This window comes from Drosophila willistoni (assembly GCF_018902025.1).
Source record: "Drosophila willistoni isolate 14030-0811.24 chromosome 2L unlocalized genomic scaffold, UCI_dwil_1.1 Seg139, whole genome shotgun sequence".
Classification (NCBI taxonomy): domain Eukaryota; kingdom Metazoa; phylum Arthropoda; class Insecta; order Diptera; family Drosophilidae; genus Drosophila; species Drosophila willistoni.
In genome coordinates, this window is record NW_025814046.1 from 2,242,927 (window position 1) to 2,266,475 (window position 23,549).

At 34.2% G+C, this 23,549-nt stretch overlaps 4 protein-coding genes across 5 annotated transcripts in view; 3 read left to right on the forward strand and 1 right to left on the reverse strand.

Annotated features, from left to right (window-relative positions):
- The first annotated feature begins 5,883 nt into the window (after window positions 1-5,883).
- Window positions 5,884-7,395, forward strand: LOC111519022. Its single transcript, XM_023177599.2, has 3 exons — window positions 5,884-5,932; window positions 6,288-6,370; window positions 6,440-7,395. Exons 2-3 carry the CDS (start codon window positions 6,293-6,295, stop codon window positions 7,283-7,285), a joined length of 924 nt encoding a protein of 307 aa, XP_023033367.1. The 5' UTR covers window positions 5,884-5,932; window positions 6,288-6,292; the 3' UTR covers window positions 7,286-7,395.
- A 694-nt stretch (window positions 7,396-8,089) lies between these two features.
- Window positions 8,090-10,523, forward strand: LOC6638238 (heat shock protein 75 kDa, mitochondrial). Its single transcript, XM_002061409.4, has 3 exons — window positions 8,090-8,298; window positions 8,349-10,128; window positions 10,194-10,523. Exons 1-3 carry the CDS (start codon window positions 8,166-8,168, stop codon window positions 10,366-10,368), a joined length of 2,088 nt encoding a protein of 695 aa, XP_002061445.1. The 5' UTR covers window positions 8,090-8,165; the 3' UTR covers window positions 10,369-10,523.
- Window positions 10,524-10,590: 67 nt separating this feature from the next.
- On the reverse strand, window positions 10,591-11,512 carry LOC6638237 (gametocyte-specific factor 1 homolog). Of its 2 annotated transcripts, none has more exons than XM_002061408.3 (2): window positions 11,368-11,512; window positions 10,591-11,293 (listed from the first exon to the last, which is right to left on the reverse strand). In XM_002061408.3, exon 2 carries the CDS (start codon window positions 11,168-11,170, stop codon window positions 10,700-10,702), a length of 471 nt encoding a protein of 156 aa, XP_002061444.1. In that variant the 5' UTR covers window positions 11,171-11,293; window positions 11,368-11,512; the 3' UTR covers window positions 10,591-10,699. The 2 variants fall into 2 exon arrangements, with proteins under 2 accessions (XP_002061444.1, XP_046865437.1); XM_047009481.1 differs by having other exon boundaries at window positions 10,591-11,288; window positions 11,368-11,418.
- A 1,747-nt stretch (window positions 11,513-13,259) lies between these two features.
- LOC6638180 (myosin heavy chain, non-muscle) overlaps window positions 13,260-23,549 on the forward strand; it is a 41,868-nt gene continuing 31,578 nt past the window's right edge. The window contains exon 1 of the mRNA XM_015179229.3: window positions 13,260-13,422. Within this exon, the coding sequence (XP_015034715.1) occupies window positions 13,291-13,422 (132 nt within the window). The 5' untranslated portion in view covers window positions 13,260-13,290. The remainder of the gene's footprint in view (window positions 13,423-23,549) is intronic.

The following is a 23,549-nucleotide window of genomic DNA, read 5'->3' on the forward strand; positions in this document are numbered from 1 at the left end:
CGCAATTGAGGGAAGCCTAAAAGACCAAGGAAGAACAATTGAAAGGTCAATTCCTTGTCTCAAAAGAGTCCTAACCCTGTAAGTCTCTAATTTCGGGCTTAGGTCCAGACCTTAAGCTTATAATTATAATATAGCAATTAAATATTTTCTACATTTAAGGAATCTTTTAAGTCGTTTTGCCCATTATCAGTACCATGGACCGATGTTAAAAGTATTTTCAGGAGGCGCTTTATCAATGAATGTTGATTTGGAGCTTAGAAAAGCCAGGAGGAGGTTCAACAATTAATAAAAGTTGCTCGACCACTTCGAAAATTCAGCCAAAAAAACATTCATCAAAAATGCAATGGCCATACAATACCTTGAACGCTAAAACTATTTGGGAATTACAACCAAAAAAACGAAGAAGTATTGCTTAAGCTTACAAAAGCAGATCTTTAAGACTACTGAAATGGCTGCACCGTTGACAAACTAAACATTTCACCCTAGGTAATTATATTTGATTTGTTTTTTTAGACAATCCAAATTGATAGATATATAACCTAGTATTTCAAATTTTAGTCCATTCACAACACTGATATAACTATCATTGTTGACATTTGTTAAAAAAAAAAAAATTGTACATATTTTTTTAGAAAACCATGTAAATTATAAAGTTGAGTACATGGGGATACATGGATTGATAATACCCACTGGAAGTCAAATCTAACAACTGCCATGGAATAGTTTTGGTATGCTAATGGAGCAGCTTCAGCCCTCAAATGGGGAACCTTATCATCTAGAGATGCCCTATTAGCAAAACCAAAGCTAATTCATATCTCTGGTCATCTATTTTAATAGCTCGTTTATTTTAAAGTTAACTATGAATTCTATGCATTTGGACAAATTTATTTGGGATGTTGTAAAATTCATGTTTAAATTTATTAAAACCCAACAAGAGACAAGATTTAATAACCCAAAACTAATGTTTTAAATTTACTTTCAGTACTTTTTTGGTGATCACGAAAAAAACGGGAATATATTTTATAAAGATTGATATATTTAATAGTTTAAATGAATAATAAACTATACTATGTGACCAAAGGATAAAAACCTAAAAATAAAGAAAAACAAACAATTAAATTTAATTTAAAAAAAAACTTTTATCAGATGATGCCTTTTTAATTTCAAAGAATTATTGCCCCTATAGGCGGACTATCTCATATTTGATACTAATATGTTTATATTTATCAATTAAACACATTAATATTTTTAAACAATAATGAAATAAGAATGCCAAAATAAAACCGTTTGATTCGAAAAAATAAATATTTTAAGAATATCACCAAATTGATTGGGGCCTCTCGAAAATGTCAAAATTGAAGAATTTCCTAATTTTTAACCAATAAAAGTATTTTTATGTAATAGATTATAAAAGCCTGAAAATATTTATTTTGGTACTTCATTTAATATCTATTTTAACTAATACAAGAATAAAAAACAACAGGATAAAAAGATCATGCAACGAATTTGTCGTTTTTTTTAAATAGTTGCTAACAATTTTGTTTGATTAGAAAAGATCAGATTTAAATCTGTAGGTACCTAATAGAAAATGATTTCTTATTAAAGAATTTTGGTTTTATTACTCTGTTGACATTGACTAAAAATTTTATAATTTCATTTGTTAACCTTGACCATTTGATTTTCTTACTCTCGCTCTATCGACTTCCATTTTTTTTAAGTTCTTAACTACATTTTCAATTGCATTTAATTAATTTTTTCTACTTCCCCTTTTAAATGATTAATATGTTAATTATTTCAGATGTATGTATTTATGTACGTATTTTTTTATCCCTATCAAAAATGCAATTATGTCCACAATCAAGATGTAAGCTAAATGTTTATTTATGCAGGCAGTGTGGGCGTGTCATCACTTTCAATTTTGAGTAGCCAATTTGAGTGACACTTTTACTTGGATGGTTGTTGCCTGTTTGCCTGTTTGTCAAGCTGCCTGCATAGTCCGAGCCAGAGGAGCTGGCGGAGTAGTTTGTGGAGCCTAGACGAGACAAGGGAATCGTCTGCAGTTTTGTCTGGTTGGCGTCTGCCTCGTTTCCGTTTCCTGTGCATAAATTTTAATGAGCGCAGAGTCCACCAACGATATCAATTGAATGAAAAAGAGGCGGCCCTTTACAATGTGTCTCTTTTACCTTGACTTTCCACACGCAGCAACAAGAAACGAAAACAACAAAAAAAAAACACAAGAAACATTGGCAAAGTCATGGCTATGTTGGCCATAAATTAGCGCAACCAGTTTATACACACTTGGCCAAGCTACCTAGCAAGAAAGGAGAAAACAAAAGAAAAGTCCAAAATGGATGAGGCGGCAGCTTTCCCAAGCATGAAATTTTTGCACAAAAATATTTACTGTCCGGCCACACACACACACGCAAACATACATACACACCAGGCATATCCATAGCATAACATGGCTAACTACTTAGTTGGCTTGGCCAAGAGGAGAGTTGGCAATCGAAACTAGTTTTTCAGGTTCGGCGCATGGTCGCAAGTCTTGGAGTCAACAATTGCATGGCGCATGCCCACAAGACTGGCATAGTTGGGTCTCAGCCTGGGTGCATTCGAAGGAAACATTTGTGGAATTTTAATTGCAAGGGAGATGGCAATGTATGTATGTACAATGTACATACAAACATACAACTCCAGTGAGTTGTAGTGAGAACATATAGTAAGTATATATATCGCGTGATTGTGATAGATATAAATGGCCTTTAGATGGCATGGATCTTGTGAACTGGATACCATAACGATGAGATGATATGCCTAGACCAAACCAGACGATGACGAAGACGACAATGTTGTTACTCATGATAATCATGTTGTTGATCATCATCATCATCTTGATGACGAAGAAAAACCAACAGAGCGAGCAAAGCAAACCAGAGAGAAAATTCCATACATTTAAATAGACACAACGACTTTTGATATACCCTGTGAATAATTACTAAAATAATTACTTTCCCACTGGGTGTAAGATAAGTCCAGGAAGGAGTCATAAAGTGAGTTCCTATTAAAATCCTAAAGCCTGAGAGAAATATCTGAATTCATTTCTAGAAAATGTAATTATATAACAAAACCAGAGGGCCGGGGCTAACTTTGACCGCGTCAAAGTTTGTATACCCTTGCAAGTTTTTTGTGTAAAAGGTCTAATATTTGCGAAAAAACGGCTTAGAAAATAACGAAGATATTGATCAAAGTCACTGTTCACCACCGATTGTTTCTATGGAAGCTATATGATATAGTCGCCCGATCTTAATCAAATTTGGCACAGTCATTAATAGTTATGGTGAACTGAGAAATATAAATGTTTATGACAATTGCTTCAAAAGTAACGAAGTTATTGACAAAAGTCACTGTTTTCAACCGATCGTTCCTATGGGAGCTATATGATATAGTAACCCGATCTTTATCAAATTCAAAACAGTCACTAACAGATATATTAAACTAACAAATGTTTAATTTGAAAGCAATTGCGTCAAAAGTAACGAAGTTATTGACAAAAGTCACTGTTTTCGAAAGATCGTTCCTATGGGAGCTATATGATATAGTCACCCGATCTTGATCAAATTTGGCATAGTCGTTTATATGCGTAACTAACTAACCAATATTAAATTTCACGATAATAGCTCAGAAAATAACGAAGTTATTAAGAAAAGTCACTGTTCGTGACTTTGTCATTTGTATGGGAGCTATATGATATAGTGATCCGATCCGGCTGAATCCGACATATACAACGCCTGCAGTATATACAAGCCTACATGCAAAATTTCAGCTCTGTAGCTCTTACGGTCTAGGAGGAGTTTGCGTTGATCCAGACGGACGGACGGACGGACGGACGGACGGACGGACGGACGGACGGACGGACGGACGGACATGGCGATTTGAACTCGTCTCGTCGTGCTGATCAAGAATATATATACTTTATATGGTCGGAAATGCTTCCTTCTATGCGTTGCACACTTTTGACCAAAATTAATATACCCTTTTTGCAAGGGTATAAAAACCCAGGCTTAAGCAAGTAAAATTTATAAAATTAACCCCTTTAAGTATGCAATAGTTTGTCAAAAAGTTTATTTTTTCAGATATCAAACTTTTGTAATGTAAATCTTCACCCATGTAGCTAAACAATTTGTCTAAAAACGCATTAAAGACTTGTTGTAAAAAGCGAATGTATTGAAACCAATTGCATACTTTAGGGAATACAATTCGTATATTTTCAAGTGTTCTATTTACAATGAAATATATAAACTTACCCACTAGACCAACCTTAAAAACCAAGATAATGATTTTATCTGGTTAAAGGAATTTGTCTAGCTTATAGAATAGAATGTCGTGAATGCCAAGTTCTATCTGTTATCATACACCCATTCTGCTTAGAGGGTGCATCTTAATGTAGAAAAAAAAAAATAAAATTTTACACGCTGCTCGAATTATAAGTCGTCGACATTTTTGCACTTGAGGTCTGAGAAAAATGAGCCAGCATAAATAAACCAAAGCGAAATAGAATAGACATTTGTATCTACTTCTTGCTCGGCTGCTGTTGCTGTTGCTGCTGCTGCTGATGATGATGGTGCTGGTGGTGCTTCTGAAGTTGGATTGAAGATACATCTAAGTATATAGTGTGTATCTATGTATATTTGTATCTGTCGGGTCGTCTAGCCAGTGGAGCATACACATAGAAATATACTTACTCACACGGAAGCCATAAGTAGCTAAGCTAACTAAAATAAAAAAAAAAAAAAATAAGAAAAGAAAGAAGAAGAAAAAAAAACTAAGATTTCTCTGCTCATGTTTCGGTTTTTGAACCCCAGCAGCAGCGCCTGCTGGAGCGTGATCTTGCTGATCGACGCTCCGCGCCACAAAGAGTGCAAATCACTTGGCCATAAACATGCTCAAGGATGCGATCGGTATTCAATCGCAGCTGCATATGTATATACTGAGATGATGCGCTCAAATCACCCAAAATTACAGGAAGCAAAAGCACTTGCCGAAATGGCCAGAAAAATCATTCAATTATGTATAAGCTGGGTAAAAGATTGCATACCATTCGACCAGACAACAGCTGCTGCAGTCTCTGCATAAATAATAGGCGTGGCTATAATGTGTGTGTCTGTGTGCGTTCCGCACATACACATATATATATATATACATATATGTAATTGCATAACCAAAGGAACTGACCTGAAATCGTGAAATTTATGAGAGGAAGTTAAGGGTATCATACCATAAATGAGGTCAAGCCTTTAAGCAAAAGTGTCGGAAATAAATAAATCAGATTTAGTTTTAAAGGTCATTTATACTTATAGTGAAATACATTCGATCAGCAGCAAATAAGTTGATTTATTTTTATTTGTGTCTTTTTTAAATTTGGCGCTTAGTAACGGACACAGAATTTAATGTGTGTTTTAGTGTTGTAAAGTGTTGATTTTGCCAATTAGCGCTGACAAAAAGATGAATTAGATTAAAACTCGAATAAGCTTTTAATTTTAGTTAGTAACGAAATACGAAATATACTAAAAGGAAGTAAAACGTAAATATCTTATGAGAAAAACAAATTATTTTTGTTATCTGCTTTTAGAACAGTTTACTCTAAAATAAGTAATTTTTATGTCCACATAATACTACAACCATTATTTTTAGATATAGATTAAATTAACTATTTTCAATTACTCAAAACACATATGATATTTCGAATGAATTTATTTCGTTTATTTTACATTCAGAAAGAGTGTGAACGGATTAGTGTTTACCATTAGAAAAAATATCGATAACATCGTGAAAACATATCTAACGCGATCAGTACTCGATAAATTTCGTACTTGTAAATTTTAATTTCGGGAAGCCCAGAGAAAAACCAAGTGCTCTTTAAGCTGCATACTAAGTAAGCATTTATACATAAATATCATTCGAACGCCATATACCACGCATTGTTTGTAAATTTTAATTTCGGGGAAGCCCAGAGAAAAACCAAGTGCTCTTTAAGCTGCATACTAAGTAAGCATTTATACATAAATATCATTTTAAACGGTATAATAGATACAAAATTTACTTTAAACAAATCTTATTTGCAAACTCATAGAAATACATACACACATACATACGATAGCGGAGCAAACATTCTCCGATCTATGCATGTATGCATACATATGTATGTACATATGTATGCATACATATGTATTTGCGTAAAGTCCCAGGTCACATGCATATTAAAAAAAAAAAACTTGTAAATCTTGCAGCTAAAATGGATAAATCTATACTGAATCTAATGTTGTCGAATGTTGAAGGTTCTTCGGAAGACCCTATATCTGAAACCAATTCGGTAAATATTATATACATACATAAGCATTAAGTCAAAAGGATTCTAATGGACAAATGTATGTAATTTTAGGTATGCGATGGTTTCGAGTTCATGGGCATTAATGAGTGCAAAGAAAACTGTTATCGGAAAATTAAACCAATTTTGCAACAAGCAGCTCAGACAATTAAATTGAAAGATCGTCAAATTAATAATCTTATTAACTTGGCCCTTAAAAACTACCCTGAATCTAAAAATTTGCTGCAAACTGAGTCTTCTGAAGCTAATAAAGAGGAGATAAATGTCTTAACAATTGTATCAAACAATGAAAATCAAGTCAAGGATGAAAATGGAAAGAGTCCTGAAGTAACAAACCCAGAAACCGATAATCACCTGGATGAGAAAGATGTTATTATAAAGCTTTATCAGACCAAAATTAAGCAATTAGAAGATGAAATAAAAACAATGAGCAAAAAACTCAAAGGACGCGTAGACAAATATCCCAACAAAATGGTATTTCGCACAAATTTTGATGTTCCCATCTTGTGCACAATCGAAAATGATGTAGCTGGTCCTGGATGGATAGTGATTCAACGTTATGAAATGTGCGAAGGGGAATTAAAAGAAATTATTTTGCTTGGTTCAAAGTTCTTGCACGATCTCATGAAAGATCAGCTGTATGAATTATATATTCATGTTGTTAATGAGGATGGAAGTACTTCATATGCGCATTATGATAACTTTAAAATTGATCCCAATTCCCAAACGATTACGTCATTGGGCAGTCTTAAGACATCAATGGAAATTTCTGGGAATTTCATCGGCAAACCACACGCCGATATATACAAGTATTTCGGCCATAAGTCTATTAAATTTCAATTAATGATACGACAAAAGCTGAACTTATTTTTACAGCAAGTTGTTGATGATAAAAATTAAATATTGCGGACATCGCCTATAGAATACACATACGTATACTAAAAAACGAATTAAAAACATCTTTTGACATAAGTCCCGCTTTCACAACAAAATGAATTTAATTGAAAAGACATTATTGTCATTCTTTTCTGATTTGATTTTTAAGACAAACATTATTGAAATATAATTTTTATTTTAAGCATTCTTTCACTCATTTAATAACTAAAGTAAAGTGAATAAAAACTTTAATTAATTTATCGATGTATTTAAATGAAATTTACCAGAAAAGTTAGAAGATTTGTAGAAAACCTAATGTGGGAGAATCATTTAATTGGAACTCAGAAGCAAATATAGTCAAAGAAATACCAAATTTCTCTATAAAGTAAAAACACTGTGTGTATAGGTAAACAATGTTTACATGTTTACTAAACATGTTGCAAAAATTATCAATTATTAAATCGTTGCTGTTGCCGCTATGATTTCAAACGACGATAGCATAATTATCGAATAGACACTCCAGTGTTGGAGAATTGGGCAGTGTTGTTATCGTTTTATCGAGTTGCAAATTTTTTTCTAAAAACGCTAGCGATTTAAAACGCGTGAGTAAACCGCTCGAACATTTGAGTAAACGCGCGAACATGTTCGAGTTCGTGAGTAATATTGTGTTTACGTTCGAAGTTCGCGATAGAGCTGGGAATCCATCGATGGTTGCTCCACTCGATATTTTTTCCATCGATGGAAAAAACCATCGATACTATAGATGGTTCCATCGAAAATTTAAACGTTATTATCGAAAAATTTCCATCGATTTATCGCACTCCATCGATTCCAAGTTGGCCAAGTTTTAATGTTCGTTTATTTTTATTTTTAAATAGATAATTTGGTATAAAAATAAAACAAAATGTCAATGCGAGCATTCGGGGTTCTTGGTCAAGCTCGCAACGTGTGTCGTCTTGGAGTAACTCTTAGATATCGAGGAGCGTCAGCCTTAAGTCTTGCCTTACGAAATCAGCATGGGCCGGCAGCAATTTCTGGTGAGTCTCAGTTTCATAGTTTCCGGTGTTTATGTAACTCTCGATTTTAGTTTTTCCCGCTCGTAGATTCGCCACGGATCCAAAGGCGCAAACACCAGTTGAAGGAACCGTAGATAAGCATGAATTTCAGGCGGAAACACGTCAATTGCTGGACATTGTGGCTCGATCGCTCTACTCTGATCATGAGGTCTTTGTGCGTGAACTAATCTCAAATGCCAGCGATGCCTTGGAGAAATTTCGTTACACGGCTCTGAGCACAGCCGAATCGGAACTATCTGGCAAGGATCGTGCTTTGGAGATTCGAATCACAACGGATAAACCGCAAATGCAGCTAATCATTCAGGATACGGGCATTGGTATGACCAGGGAAGAATTAATTAGCAATTTGGGCACAATTGCCCGCAGTGGCTCAAAACAATTTCTGGAGAAGATGAAACACGAACAGCAGGCTGCCGAGGCTTCATCGAATATTATTGGCCAATTTGGTGTTGGCTTCTATTCGGCCTTCATTGTGGCGAATCGTGTTGAAGTTTACACCAGAGCCGCCACACCAAATGCTCCGGGATTACGCTGGTCAACTGATGGCAGTGGTAGCTATGAGATTGAGGAAGTAAAGGACGTTGATTTCGGCACCAAAATCGTATTACACTTGAAGACCGATTGCCGCGAATACTCAGATGAGGATCGCATTAAATCGGTTATCAAGAAATATTCGAATTTTGTGGGCTCACCCATTCTCTTGAATGGCAAACAGGCCAATGAAATTAAACCATTGTGGCTGCTGGATCCGCAGTCTATAACTAAAGACCAGCATCAGGATTTCTATCGTTTTATAAGCAATAGCTTCGATTTGCCACGCTTCACATTGCACTATAATGCTGATGTGCCATTGAGTATTCATGCGATTCTCTATTTCCCGGAGGGTAAACCTGGTCTCTTTGAAATGTCACGTGATGGCAACACAGGAGTAGCTTTGTATACCCGCAAGGTTCTTATCCAGTCCAAGACCGAGCATCTGCTGCCCAAATGGTTACGATTTGTGAAGGGCGTGGTCGACTCTGAGGACATTCCTCTAAATCTTAGTCGTGAATTGTTACAGAATAGTGCACTTATACGTAAACTTTCCAGTGTTATAACCACTCGGGTTATTCGCTTCCTTCAGGAGCGTGCCAAGAAACAACCGGAGGAATATGAAGCCTTCTATAGGGATTATGGTCTGTTCCTTAAGGAGGGCATTGTCACCTCCAATGATAATGCCGAAAAGGAGGAAATTGCCAAACTTTTGCGTTTCGATTCATCAAAATCAACGGAAGCGGATGGCACGAGTGCTCATCGCATGTCTCTGGAGGAGTATTCCAAAATTGTTGGACCGGAACAGAAAAATATCTACTATCTTGCTGCCCCCAATCGCGTATTAGCCGAATCATCTCCCTACTATGAGAGTTTAAAGAAACGCAATGAGCTTGTCCTCTTCTGCTATGAGGCATACGATGAATTGGTCCTAATGCAATTGGGTAAATTCAAGAACAAGAACCTAGTGTCCGTGGAAAAAGAGATGCGTGAAGACTCCAAAGATACAGCCTCTCTCTCAGATCTTGGCGAGGGCAGTCTGGCACGTTCCGAGCTGGACACACTGATACCGTATCTGCAAGATGAACTCAAGGGTCAGGTAGTTAAGGTCAAAACCACCACGCGACTAGATTCGCATCCATGTGTCATCACTGTGGAGGAAATGGCCGCAGCACGCCATTTCATACGCACTCAGAGTCATCAAGTGCCCGAAGAGAATCGATTTGCCTTGCTCCAGCCGGAACTGGAAATCAATCCAAAGTATGATATTACATTTAAGTCAACTATTTCCATCATTTTATTTATTTTTTCCTTTATTTTTGCAGGCATCCCATCATTAAGAAGTTAAATTCATTGCGTGTCAGCGATCCAGAGTTGGCCCAGCTAATAACCAAACAGCTTTTCGCCAATGCCATGGTCGGTGCTGGCCTCGCCGAAGATCCCCGCATGCTGTTGACCAACATGAACAATTTGTTGACAAAGGCCTTAGAGAAATACTAATACAAAAATCACAAAATCTTAATTGTAATAATGCCAAGAAACTGAACTATTAATTAATATTGTTTTTTAAGTTGTTAATGCTATGTATAAATGTAAATGAACTTACCAGAGCTCGTGTGAAATATTCTAGGAATAAAACACTCCATGAAAAACTAGTAAGTCGAGCTAGCTTATTCGAAAGGATCTAAAAAAACTGAATTCGTGCACTGGACTAAACTGAACTACATTAAATTTCTATATTTGTTAAAATTTTATTAAAAACATATAAAATGTCTTTGGTTTGGATTACAAATACATAAAATTCCATTTCCATTTTTATTTAAAAATGGAATTATTTGATTTTGCTTGCCTTTGGCGGCTTTACATCATCGTAATCTTCGCCCAGGATACGTCGACGTTCCTGCTTGATGAACTGCTTGCGCTGGGCAGGAAACAATCCATTTGCCTCCCTCACAATGTTCGCCTGCGATGCATATAAATTTGGATTGTAGTTCTCGACGGAGGTATCATCCCAATTCTCATCCGCTTCGATCTTCTCATGTTTTGTCTCCTCATTGAGCTCGGCAGCTTGACTTAGCTGATAGTGCATTATGATTTTACGATCTTCACATGATTTGGTATGTTGATGAAAATCAGCAGCTGGTAGAAGATGCGTCTTGTTGAAGGGACAAACTAAAAGTTCGATTTCATCCTTGTATGTTTCTTTGCATTTCATAACATGTTGCTGAAGTTTCTTGCGCAGCATAGTATGAGCCTTGTTGTATGGGCATTGAACTATATCTCTGGGATTCATGGACTCCATGACTCAGCACTAACAATTATTCGGTAGTTAATTTGAAAACGGCTAATAACTATTAAGTTATTATGTACATATATGTTGTAAATTGAAAGAATTCTTGTTGTAGAAAGTAGCCAGAAGCCTATTCTGAAAACAAATTATACAAATACAATTCTGTAAATATTATATTTAATATGTAGTTTTAAAATATAAATTTTTACCAAAACGTTCTCGCAATTTCGAACTGTCACTTGGAATGAGCTTTTCGTCTACTGCAAAAATGGGAAATACGGGATAAAAAATACGGGTAGCGAAATACTGGGTCATAAAGTGTAAAAGATTTAGCATTATAATTCTTCCCTGTCTTTTTGGGATACTATCCAATCATATATTTAATCTACTTTAACATACATACATATGCCGGCTAATATAATTTTACGTCTCCAAAATTTGATTTAAAAAATGTCATTTGGGTATTCTTTAAAAATAGGGGCCATGTGCACTATGGGGGTCGTAGTCGCTTTTAGTTTTGCAAGCATACAAGTAAAAATAAACAATATTTTTATATGTTTTATAGATATAAAAATAATTAATTTGAGTTAAAAAAATATTTAAATTAAAACCAAATTCATTAGCTATTCGACTTGAAAGATATATAAAACTATTTAAAAATAAGATGATTAAAAAATATCAAAGATAAATACTGAAAAATTTTTCTCAACGATTGCCAACAATAGTGGGTTAGTATTTTTCAACATCCCGCATGAAAATGTTTGCTGGGTAATTCTCATTGTTGTTTTTGTTATTGCTTTTTGTTTTATTTGCTATTGTTGTTTTTATTCTCAAGCTGGAAGGTTGTGCGGAGTTTTTTTCGCCCGTTTTGTCAAATTACAAATAACGGAATTGCAAAAATTAAATAAATTCAAAAAGGATTAAAATAAATTTTTCAGCATTTTTGAGAACGCGATTGATACTCATAAAAAGGAGTTGTTGAAGTTCCTCGTTGGGTGTGTATCGCCGTGTGTGTGTGTGTATTTGCGAGAGTACATGGGTGTGTGTGTGTGTTTGAGTGCCGATGGAAGTGCAGCTGTCGTTTTAAACAAATAAAAACTGCACAATTAAAGAAAAATTCATAGCCCTAAACTAAATAAAGTGCAAAATACAATGCAAACGCCCAAAATTTAAAACGAATTGAAAAAACGTAAAGCCAACGAAAAGGATCCAAAAAGTTTAACGCCCAAAAAAAAAAAAAAGCCGCCGGCCAGCTAAAGCCGACGCCAACGCCAACGCTGCAGCTTGTTGAAACACTCAACTTACGAAATGTATTTGATGAATTTGCAAGAAAAAAATGCAGCTGACACAGTGAAAATTGAATATATGAGAAATATTCTTTATACAAATTGTTAATGTTAAATATGCAAATAAAAAAGAATTAAGAAAAAAAGAAAACTGCGCGCGGCTGCGTGTCTGTGTATTAGTGACCATGTGTGTGTGTGTGTGTGCAGAACAGCGGCACACAAAAGCAAAAGAAGAAGACGCAACACAAGAAGAAGTAGAAAGATGATGGCCGCCTCTCTTCATACCTTTTACCTGCTTACGGCAGCAGAAATTCAACTTAAAAAATAAAGTTGCAATAAATTATGTTCAAACTAAATAAATGCAGCAAACTGCCAACTGTTTGAGCTCTTTTTTTTTTTGTTTAGTTTTTATTTAGTTAACGAAATAATAATTAATACAACTTTATCCCTATCAAAAAGAAAAGAAGAGAACCTTCTCTCCCTCTCTTCATCTCCATCTCTCATTCTCTCTCTCTCTCTCTCTCTCTCTCCCTTTCTGTCTCTTGAGTCTGTGCTCGTAGCCATATTTTTTTTCTCGCTCTCCCTGCTTTGCGTCTCCTTCGTTTGTTGCCGTTGCCGTTCTTGCCGTCTGCGCTTTGTGCCGCATTTCTAAGATAAAGAAACTCGCGCGTCTTTTGAAATTTTTATATTTCTTGCGTTTTATCCAAAGATATATTTTTTCGTTTTCAGTTACAAAAAAAAAAATAAATAAATTAAAGCAAAAAGTATTTTAAACAACGAATTAATTAAGCAACAAGAAAGAAATTTATTTAAAAAAAAAGAAAAGAAAGCAAAAAAAAAAACGAAATGTCTGAAGAAGTCGATCGCAATGATCCCGAGTTGAAATATCTCTCGGTGGAACGCAATCAATTCAACGATCCGGCCACACAGGCCGAATGGACACAGAAGCGTCTAGTATGGGTGCCTCATGAGAATCAGGTGAGTTGTTTGTTTATAATAATATTAATAATTTGCTCCTTTACTTTTTAATTATGACAAACACAAATTGACAAACTATAAAAAGGGGAATAAATTCGTGTCGGTTGACTTTCACCCGAACGAACGAAGAAGAAGAAGAATAAGCGAGCGTCGCGACCTGAAAAACCTGTAGAGCTCAGAAGAGCTCTGGTCCCGTCTGGTCTGTCTCTCGGTCTGGGTCTGTCGGTTTGTCCCATCCCATAACATCCATCCATTGCTATGTTGCGCAGGCGTTGGCCGCCCGCTCGTTTGCTTATGCTTGTGCTCTTTGCCGGTTTCGTTTTGTTGTTGGGCGCGTGTTTGACCAGTTTATTTTTTTGCCTCTTCTCTTCGTCTTCTATGTCCCATTTCCAGGCATTCCCACAAAAACAACAACAACAACAAAATGATTTGTTTTTTAAGCCGATTAAATGCCCCACTAATTTATTTATTATCCAAGTAAAATCAAAGAAAAATGTAAGTTAAGGAAATGTTACGGTGACCACCATTTCCAAGCCGGTTTACTTAATACTCTATAAGAAATTTTCTATCCTTTCGACCTTTACTTGACAATCTCCTGATAAAGTCCTTCGAAATTCCATATTTGTCAAAGGACCCTTTCAAAAATCTACTAAAAATTTCAGTTTTTCCCTTTAACCCAAATGAAAGCAAAGAAGTTGTAAAATATATCTAAAAACGATGTAAACTTGCACAAAAAACTATTCCTACATACAAATAGCATAACGAAAAATCAAATTTACACGGGAAAATAATAGCATGGGGGAGAAAATGAAGGAAAGTATGCAATAAGCAGTTTAAGAATTGGTTCTTTGATGCATTTAAAGGTGTTTTTAAATATTCTGTGAATGAAAATAAATCCTCAAAGGAAACCTTGCTAGTACCCAATTTTCAAGTTAAAATGCATTCTAAAAGTAATAACGTTACCAATATTGGATACTTTTCCAGCCTATTGTATACTTTAAGGGGCAAATTACACACATTTTACGTACTATAGATCCGCCTAGGGTTTTGTTTCATTTTACATATTTAACCGAAATTTTTTGTGCATACAATTACCTCATTTTAATTTTTCCTTTTCTTGTCTTTTTTTGTTTTTTATTGACTTTAACAAAGAAATCAATTTAGTTGTTATCGCTATATGAATATGTACATACGTATGAATGTGTGTGTGTGCGATTCGTGCTTTTTCTTTTTTGCCCTGACGCACACTCATCGATTGACAAATGAATCACTATCTCAATTTATAGTTGGTGTTTTGTTTTTGCTTTTTCACCGGCAACTTCTTTGAATTTTGTTTTTGAGTGTTTCTTAAAAAGTTTTCGCACTTTTGTTGTTGTTGTTGGTGATAAAATGAAAATAAACATCCGTTTCTGCATGATTTTCTGCTGTTGCTTTAAAATGATTCACTTCTTTCTTATACACACACAAACACACACACACACAAAGAGAGTTAACTTATTCATTAAATTTACCATAAGAAATTTAACCGTTAACATTTTTGAATCAATTTGCATTTAGCGATAAATCGAAGCTGCATATCGCTATGTCTGTCTCGTTCTCCTTTTCTCTCTCCCTCTTTTTGTGTGATTGTGCCCATGAGAGTGACTCACACACACATACACATACACTCTTAGTTCCCTCTCACAGAATCAGCAAGAGAAACAGAGCGATAGCGAAGAAAACAAGTTTTGTTTTTATATTGACTCTTGCAAATGAAAAAAAAAATGGGTATATTGATTTTATCTTAATTAAAATTGAAATTTTAAAATTAAAATTTTAACATCAATTACTTTGAAATAGTGATTTCTTGTTTTTCAATTGGCAGGGAACAGAATTTATTACGAACCACAGAGGTTTTCGATTTACCGGGATTTCCATTTCAACGAAGTTTTTTTCAAAGGACCAGCGTACAAGTAGTGGTGTATGGGGACATTTTTTTCTTTACTGTATACCAAAGTTGGTCTAAAGATTTTTAAAGGGGTTTAGTATTGCCGATCGATGAGTATTCAATGCAAATGATCAACCGATTAGCTAGGGTATAAAAAAACTAACGTCACAGTTCAAGCTAACTTACCGGTCTTTCTCTCTCTCTCTCTCCCCGTCTTTATTGCTATTTTTTAAAAGTTCATTCGTTTATAATATTCTAAATGTATTGCATTTAAATAAAAATAAATATTCTTAGTTTTCGTATTTCATTGGCCTTCTTCTCTTGAATGGAACTTTGCATAATTTTTGTTGTGTTTTGTTATGGCTTATTTGTTAGATGTCATTCAACTGCTGCCTGCTGTTTGCTGCTGTTGTTGTTTTTTTTTTTGTTTTTTATTTTACAGTCTTGAGATAAACCAGAAATGGTAGCACTTTTTTTTTTCCTTCTGTATTTTGGGTGACAACTTCATAAAACGAAAGAGAAAAAAAAATAAAATAAATGGAGAGACATTTTTGTGTAATTACGTGTTTACTTAAATAGCCATTTGTTTACCGAAACTTCCCCTCCTGCTCACCCCTGGCTTGCTTTATCAACCTTTTACAATGGAATTTACAAAAAAAAAAGAAGAAAATAAAAAAATAAACGTAAAGATAAAGAAAGAGAAGGAAAATAAAAAACAAAAAACGGCACGGTCGATTGTCAGAGAGACAGACTTTGGAGAGACAGCCACAGCAACAAACTGTCAAGATATGTAAAGAAATTTGCATATAGCACAAACTGTTGCTCAGCTGGAATGTCTAACACACACACACACACACTCACACACACAGATACTCCAAGGCATTGGCAGCACTTAACTGTAATGGGGAATGAACGAGAAAACAGCTAGACCAGAGTCAGAGCCAGCCAAAAATACAATAAAAAAACAAAACAACAAAAAAGGCTAAGAGCCAATTGTGTCAACACTCGCAATCCACACCCTTCTACCTCCTCCTATCCCTACCCTTACGTTACGTACCAACAATAACAACTGTTTAAACAAAAATTTTATATATTATAAAAAAAATATAATAAACAATGAATGATTATTGTGTGTTAACTTTTTATAATAAGAACTTAAGGCCAACGTAAATTGGGTTAAACTAACTTGGTAAAGAATTTTGTCTTCTTACTGCCACTTAAATTGTCTTTCTGTTTTTCTCTCTCTCTCTGCTAATAAGATACTTTCTTTATTTTCATAGGTAAATATTTATTTTAGGCAAGTTATCTTTGATTTGTTTATACAATCAACTTTCTTGTGGCATATGGCAAACAATTTTGTAATTCTGATTCATGCAAAATTCTTAAGGATTTGTAGACATTGAACAAGAAAGAAACAATAATGTTTCCATTTAATTTGTAATGTTTAAGGCGATAATCAAATGATTTAACGATATTTTTGAATTCCGATTATTGTATTATTTGTACCTTTTATTTTTAGCTACTTTAACTACGTAACTTATAAAGTAGATGTAACTTTTCAATTGTTTTAGACAAACAATATTTTGATATTTTGAGTGATTTCTTGTCAAAAAGGCTTTGTGGAAGGATTTGATTTTTGAAAAAGTAATTTTAACATACAGGTGATCAATGATCACATACTGAACAAATGATCACAGATCATTCTATTGTCATATTCATCCGTTGGCCATCATGCCTTTTGAAGCTACTTCTATTGTTAGCCAAATTGAAGTTGTATTGAGGTCTTAAGCCTTCTTCTCTGGCATTCGTTTCGATTGGTTAACCAAACGCCAAGCGTGACAGATCATTAAAAAGAACACACACACACACACATAGAGAGAGAGAGAGAGAGAGAGAGGGACAGAGAGAAAAATACACACCCACATTTACATTGATTTTTCTTACTTATTTTTATAACCAACAAACCGCATTGTACACATATCTACCTACCTCCCGACCTCACTACCCCAACCCCCACCCCCGTGTTCTAACCCTTTTGTACTTATGTTTTTTTTTTTTTTGGACGACAAACGTAGCTGCTTTTCGTCCGGTTTACGGTCAACGAACCTCCCGAAGCTCTCCGTTTCGTATCTTCTTGTATGCGTGAGTCTCGGTCTCTGTGTGCGTATGTGTGTGTGTGTGTGCCTTGATCGATTAAATGGAATGAAAATGTATAAAATAAAAGAGTAACAAATTATGGCAAGAAAGAGATGGAGACAACAGCAAAAGATTGAGATATTTTTTGGGAATTCTTTTATTAATATTACTCGGAATACCCTCTACAACTCTAAGTTTTGTTTAATTTAACAGTAATAATATAAATGACAGTAATAATATAAATAATATATACCTCCTTCATTTATAAATTCAATTCAAGTCACTGGTTAAAATTAAAAAAAGGGGGATAAAAGGGCTTAAATAATTATTAAGTCTGATTTAATTTTCATTATATTTTAAGACATGTTTCTTCAATTCCAACCATATTATTGCTGTTTTCGGTTTTTGCAAAAATTATAATTTCTTTAATGTTTAACAAACATACAAAGAAAAATCATACTTCAATATGCTAAAAATGCCTCTAACTGTTTACAATATGTATAGGGTATCATAGAAGTCGTTTCCTGTGCCCTGTTCTCTTGGCTTGAGAAAAAAGTCAACAAAAGAAGTTATTAAGTAAACAGCAAAACAAAAATAAATATACATATTGTTGACCATACGCACCGAAACAAAACGAAAAAAAATGTAGGTAAATGTTGACTACATTCTATAGATATATTTTGTGGTATATATTTACTTGATCAAGTTCAAGGCTAAGCCATTCATTTAAAACAAAAATAAAATGCAAAATTTCTGCGCTTACAAGGAGAATTTTAGCTTTTTTTTATGTATTCCCCTTTTCTTCCCCTCATCGCATAGCTTTATCATCTTTTGTTTTTGCTTCAATGATTGCCTGGAATTCGAAACGAGAAACGAAAACCATTGGCAAGAAAGAGAGAAAATGCAGATAACAGAGTGAGATATAGAGAGAAGGAGAGAGATCGCAAGGGCTGATGACCTCATCTGCCCCCCATTCTACTTTTTTTTCCTTCTTATTCCTAATGACTCCATTTTTATTTGAATTCAAAAAAACCGCTTAAACATATAGTCCACTGAGTTTTGCTTTTTTGCAGCTTCGCCAAAATGTCTTCCAAGTGTCACGTCTGACGACCATCTGTCTGACAAAATTTTCGACAAAATAACGTTTTAAATTTCCATTTCATTGAAATTTCTATGACTGGGACAAATTGTTGTCAGGGTTTTTTCTTCTTCTAAACCGAATCTGGAGCACTCGTTTATGCCTAAACGTAATCTTAATAATTCATTCGAAGAAAACGTTTTTACCTCAATTTCGTAAGGTATTTCTCGCAAAACTATGGATCAATCTACAAAAATATTTATTTTTTTCACTAGATACATTTTTGAAATTTTCATTCTAACTAGGCAATGGCAATTTTCAGAAATTTAGATGATCTCTAGTTAAACCCTCGATTTTCTCGTTGTACGCCTCTCATTACTAGCTATTTGCTTCTGGTCGCTCGTTGCTTTTCTAAAAACGAGTTTTTTGGATTTTTTTTTATTTTAATATACAAATTTAATGCATTTTCTCAAAGTTTTGTAAATTATCAATAACTTCTCATTTCTTAAAACAATAGTTTTGAGCTTAAACATCTTATGGAGCCAAAATAACTTTTAATATTGCAATTTAATTACTTAATAGAGTATAACAAATAATGATGTCGATTTTAATTACAACTACATAAACAAACAAAACACCATCACCACGTATAATAATAAACTAGTTATATTCTCGCTTAATTGAATGCTTCAATAAGCTCTAGGAAGAAATCCGTTGTTGCTCGCCAAATGCCATCAGTCCCATATAAGAGACTGAATCTATAGTTTCCGGTTGCAAGAGGCAGCTTCTCAAACATCTTGTCCGTTAAAACCCAATTTTGTATACGAATATTGTGCTAGAAGAGGAATTGTACGAACGAAATCATTTCTTCTCTATTCGCTACTCGTTACTCGCTACTTACCTTATATGGACAAGTGTGATTAACGTTACTGTACTTTATAAATGCCTGTTCTACTATATAAAAATATGGATAACGTTTTGGATGTCTTTTAAAATCACAAAAATCAAATGTGACATTAAACAAAAATGGTCGATATCCATTGGCTCTTCTGTACAACGCCATATTGATCTAAATAACATTAGGAGAATTCTGATTAAAGAGATTTTTATTAATTTTGATGTGATGATACTTACCGTTATATTCCGCATTTTGAAATCTTTCAATTGAACATCCACATTTAGTCCAATTTTGTTACGTCCCAGAACTTTTAAATCGCACTCTTTGAACTCACTGAAGGATAAATTAAAACTTGTACATTGGAAATTGGTAAATTTAACTGCTCCATTCGAGTATTGTAACTGAGACAAGAATAGTATTGAAAAAATCAAAAAATAATATATTTTTACAAAACACATTATGGAAAGTTTTAACGACGAAAGGCTAAAGCTAAACTAAACAAATAAAATAAAAAACGCAATTGCACCGTAACCAAATCGTAATTACTTCGTTTATATCTTTAAATCGTTTTTAAACCCATTGAATAATATTTATCGAATCTTAATTATGGCTCCCTGATTATACTCAGAGGGAATGACATTACCAATGACATGTGGGAGGATACGGTTCACTAAATATATCATTCATTCCATGTAATTGTAGATTTAAAACAGTTAATAAACGAAACTTGAAGCGCTAAGTTTTACAAGTTTACTTTTGGTAATCTTTTCTTCCCGCTACTTCTAGGAATTAAGAAGTTCATATTTCTGTTGCTGGTTAAACTGCAACAAAGGTTTTTGAAATAAACTTCATTGGAAGTCAACGAATGACTGACTATGCTAATAACTAACTTAAGCGCGATTGCTCTATGACCATATCGCAATTAAGTAGTCAGCTTTAAATGGTCTTTTAAACTCATTAAGTTTTATCAATCGGATCTCAATAAAATCTATATAGGTTATACTGTGGCTCCTTTCTGGAGCCAAAGGTTAAATAAATTATTCCAAAAATATTGTTACACATCCGAAACAGTCATTGAATATATATTTCCATCTACATTGACTTCTCATCAATCGTTATTTTCCTAACACCCGTCTCTCGCTACTTCTATAGAAAAATGTTGTTGAATGATGATCTTTTGTTTTATTTTTAATGTTTCAAATTTATTATTAGTCAATAATTTATACCAAATAAATTTTGAAACATGTTTAGATGGTCTCTTCTTCAACTTGACAATTTTTTTGATTTGCTCTGTAGTTTAATTAACATTTCGTGCTATATATTTTCACCAACATATTTTTTTCGTTATTATTATTATTTCGCTTAAATTAAAGCTTCAATAAGCTCTAGAAAAAAATCCGTTGACGCACGCCAAATGCCATTCGTCCCATGTATGAGACTGAATTTATAGATTCCAGTTGGAAGAGGCATCCTCTCAAACATCTTGTCCGTTAAAACCCAATTTATTATGCTAAGATCGTGCTAAATGAAAAATTGCACGAACTCAAAATCTCTTTTTTGTACTCGCTGCTCGTTACTCGCCACTTACCTTATATGGACAAGTGTGATTAAGGTTACTGTTCTTTATATATGCCTGTTCTACTATATAAAAATATGGATAACGTTTCGGATGTCTTTTGAAATCACAAAAATCAAATGTGAAATTAAACAAAAATGGTTTATATCCATTGGCTCTCTTGTACAACGCCATATTAATCTTAAAAACGTGATGATTAAAGAAATTTGTATCGGCTTGTATACCACACTTACTGTCATATTGTGCATTTTCAAGTCTTTCATTTTAACGTCCACGCTTAGTCCAATTTTGTTACGTCCCAAAACTTTCAAATCGCATTGCTTGAACTCACAAAAAGAAAGATTAAAACTTTTACATTGCAAATTTGTGAATTTGACAGCTCCATTTAATAGGTACAAGTGGGACAAGAATAGAATTGAAAAAATCGAGAAATAAAGCATTTTTTAAAATAAAATTTACTGAACGCCAACGAATAACTGACTATGATATTTACTAACTAAAGTACAAATGCGCCATGACCAAATCGCAATTAGGTAGTCAGCTATAAATGGCCCTTTAAAGCCATTAAATTTTATCAATCGGATCTCAATTGAATCTGCATAGGTTTTTATACTGTGGCTCCTTTTTGTAGCTAGAGGTAATTACATAGAGCATACATAAATGTACATATGACGATGGAGTTGGGATGGTTAAATAGATCATTCTAAAGATATTATTACAAATTCGAAACAGTCATTGAACTAAACTAGAACAAATGATTTTTCTTTAGATGGTCTCTTCTTGAACTTGACAATATCAATTTCAACAGTTTTTAAATTAATTTATATTATCGTTAAGGACCGCATCCTTGTTTATAAGGATATGCTGTGGTAAAACCAAATTGAACAAATTGAAACACTTCACTCGCTATGGATGTCAATTGCTGTGTAACATTTTTAGCATGTGCTCTATATTTTTATTAACATCCAAAAAACCACCACATATTTATATTTCGCTCAAATTAAGGCTTCAACAAGCTCTAGGAAAAAATCCGTTGTTGCTCGCCAAATGCCATCAGTGCCATATAAGAGACTGAACTTATAGTTTCCAGTTGAAAGTGGCAGCTTCTCAAACATCTTGTCCGTTAAAACCCAATTTTGTACACGAATATTGTGCTAGAAGAAGAATTGTACGAACGAAATCATTTCTTCTCTATTAGCTACTCGTTACTCGCTACTTACCTTATATGGACAAGTGTGATTAACGTTACTGTACTTTATAAATGCCTGTTCTACTATGTAAAAATATGGATAACGTTTCGGATGTCTTTTGAAATCACAAAAATCAAATGTGACATTAAATAAAAATGGTTTATATCCATTGGCTCTCCTGTACAACGCCATATTGATCTAAATAACATTAGGAGAATTCTGATTAAAGAGATTTTTAGCTGCTTTGATGTCATACTTACAGTTATATTACGCATTTTAAAATCTTTCAATTGTACATCCATATTTAGTCCAATTTTGTTACGTCCCAAAACTTTTAAATCGCACTCTTTGAACTCACTGAAGGACAAATTAAAACTTTTACATTGGAAGTTGGTAAATTTAACTGCTCCATTCGAGGATTGTAACTGAGACAAGAATAAAATTGAAAAAACTAAAAAATGATATAATTTTAAAATAAACATAGTGGAAAGTTTAAACGATGAAGGGCTGAAGCTAAACTAAACCAATAATGTAAAAAACGTAATTGCTCCGTGACCAAATCGTAATTACGTCGTTTATATCTTTAAATCGCTTTTAAACCCATTGAATAATATTTATCGGATCTTAATTGAGGCTCCCTGATTATACGAACGACATTACATGTGACATACATATACAGTGGTGGGCAAAAAAATAGTAGAGCAAAAAACTTGCCGATATTTATTTATTAGTACCGTAATCAGCAATTTCTAACACTTGTCCATTACATTTTAAGTTCACTTGGAGACTTAACTTTTTTGCTACTTAATTTTTAACCTTAGAAGATTCATTAAAGTTTTCCAATTTGGAGACTTAAATGGGCCGGGGTACGCTTATGTCTTTTGAGAAGAAGATTCAGATCAGAAACCCTCTGGATGAGGTCAAAACTTACATAAAAGTCTGACAAAGTTTTAAGTGCTCTCCAACTGCAGTTCAGAATGCATTAAAAGGTGAAAAAATATCGGAAAGACTTGGCCGAAAGCTTAAAATCTCGCCCAAATTAGAAAAAATAATAGTACGACCCTCAAGGCTTCACCCGTTTACATCTTCTGTGTAGATCCAGGAAGAGCCTAAAGTGCCGGCCAGTGTTTGGACAGTGCGGTGAGAGTTACCTCAAAATAACTTGAACGCTCGCAGCCCTCGGAATAATCCGCTTCTCCCACAGAAGAACATAAATGAACGGATTGAATGCTCAAAATTTTACATAAAATGGCTTGTGGAGAGATGGCGCCACATACTGGAAAGAGGGGATCTAGGCTGTATATTCGTCGACAGAAAAACAC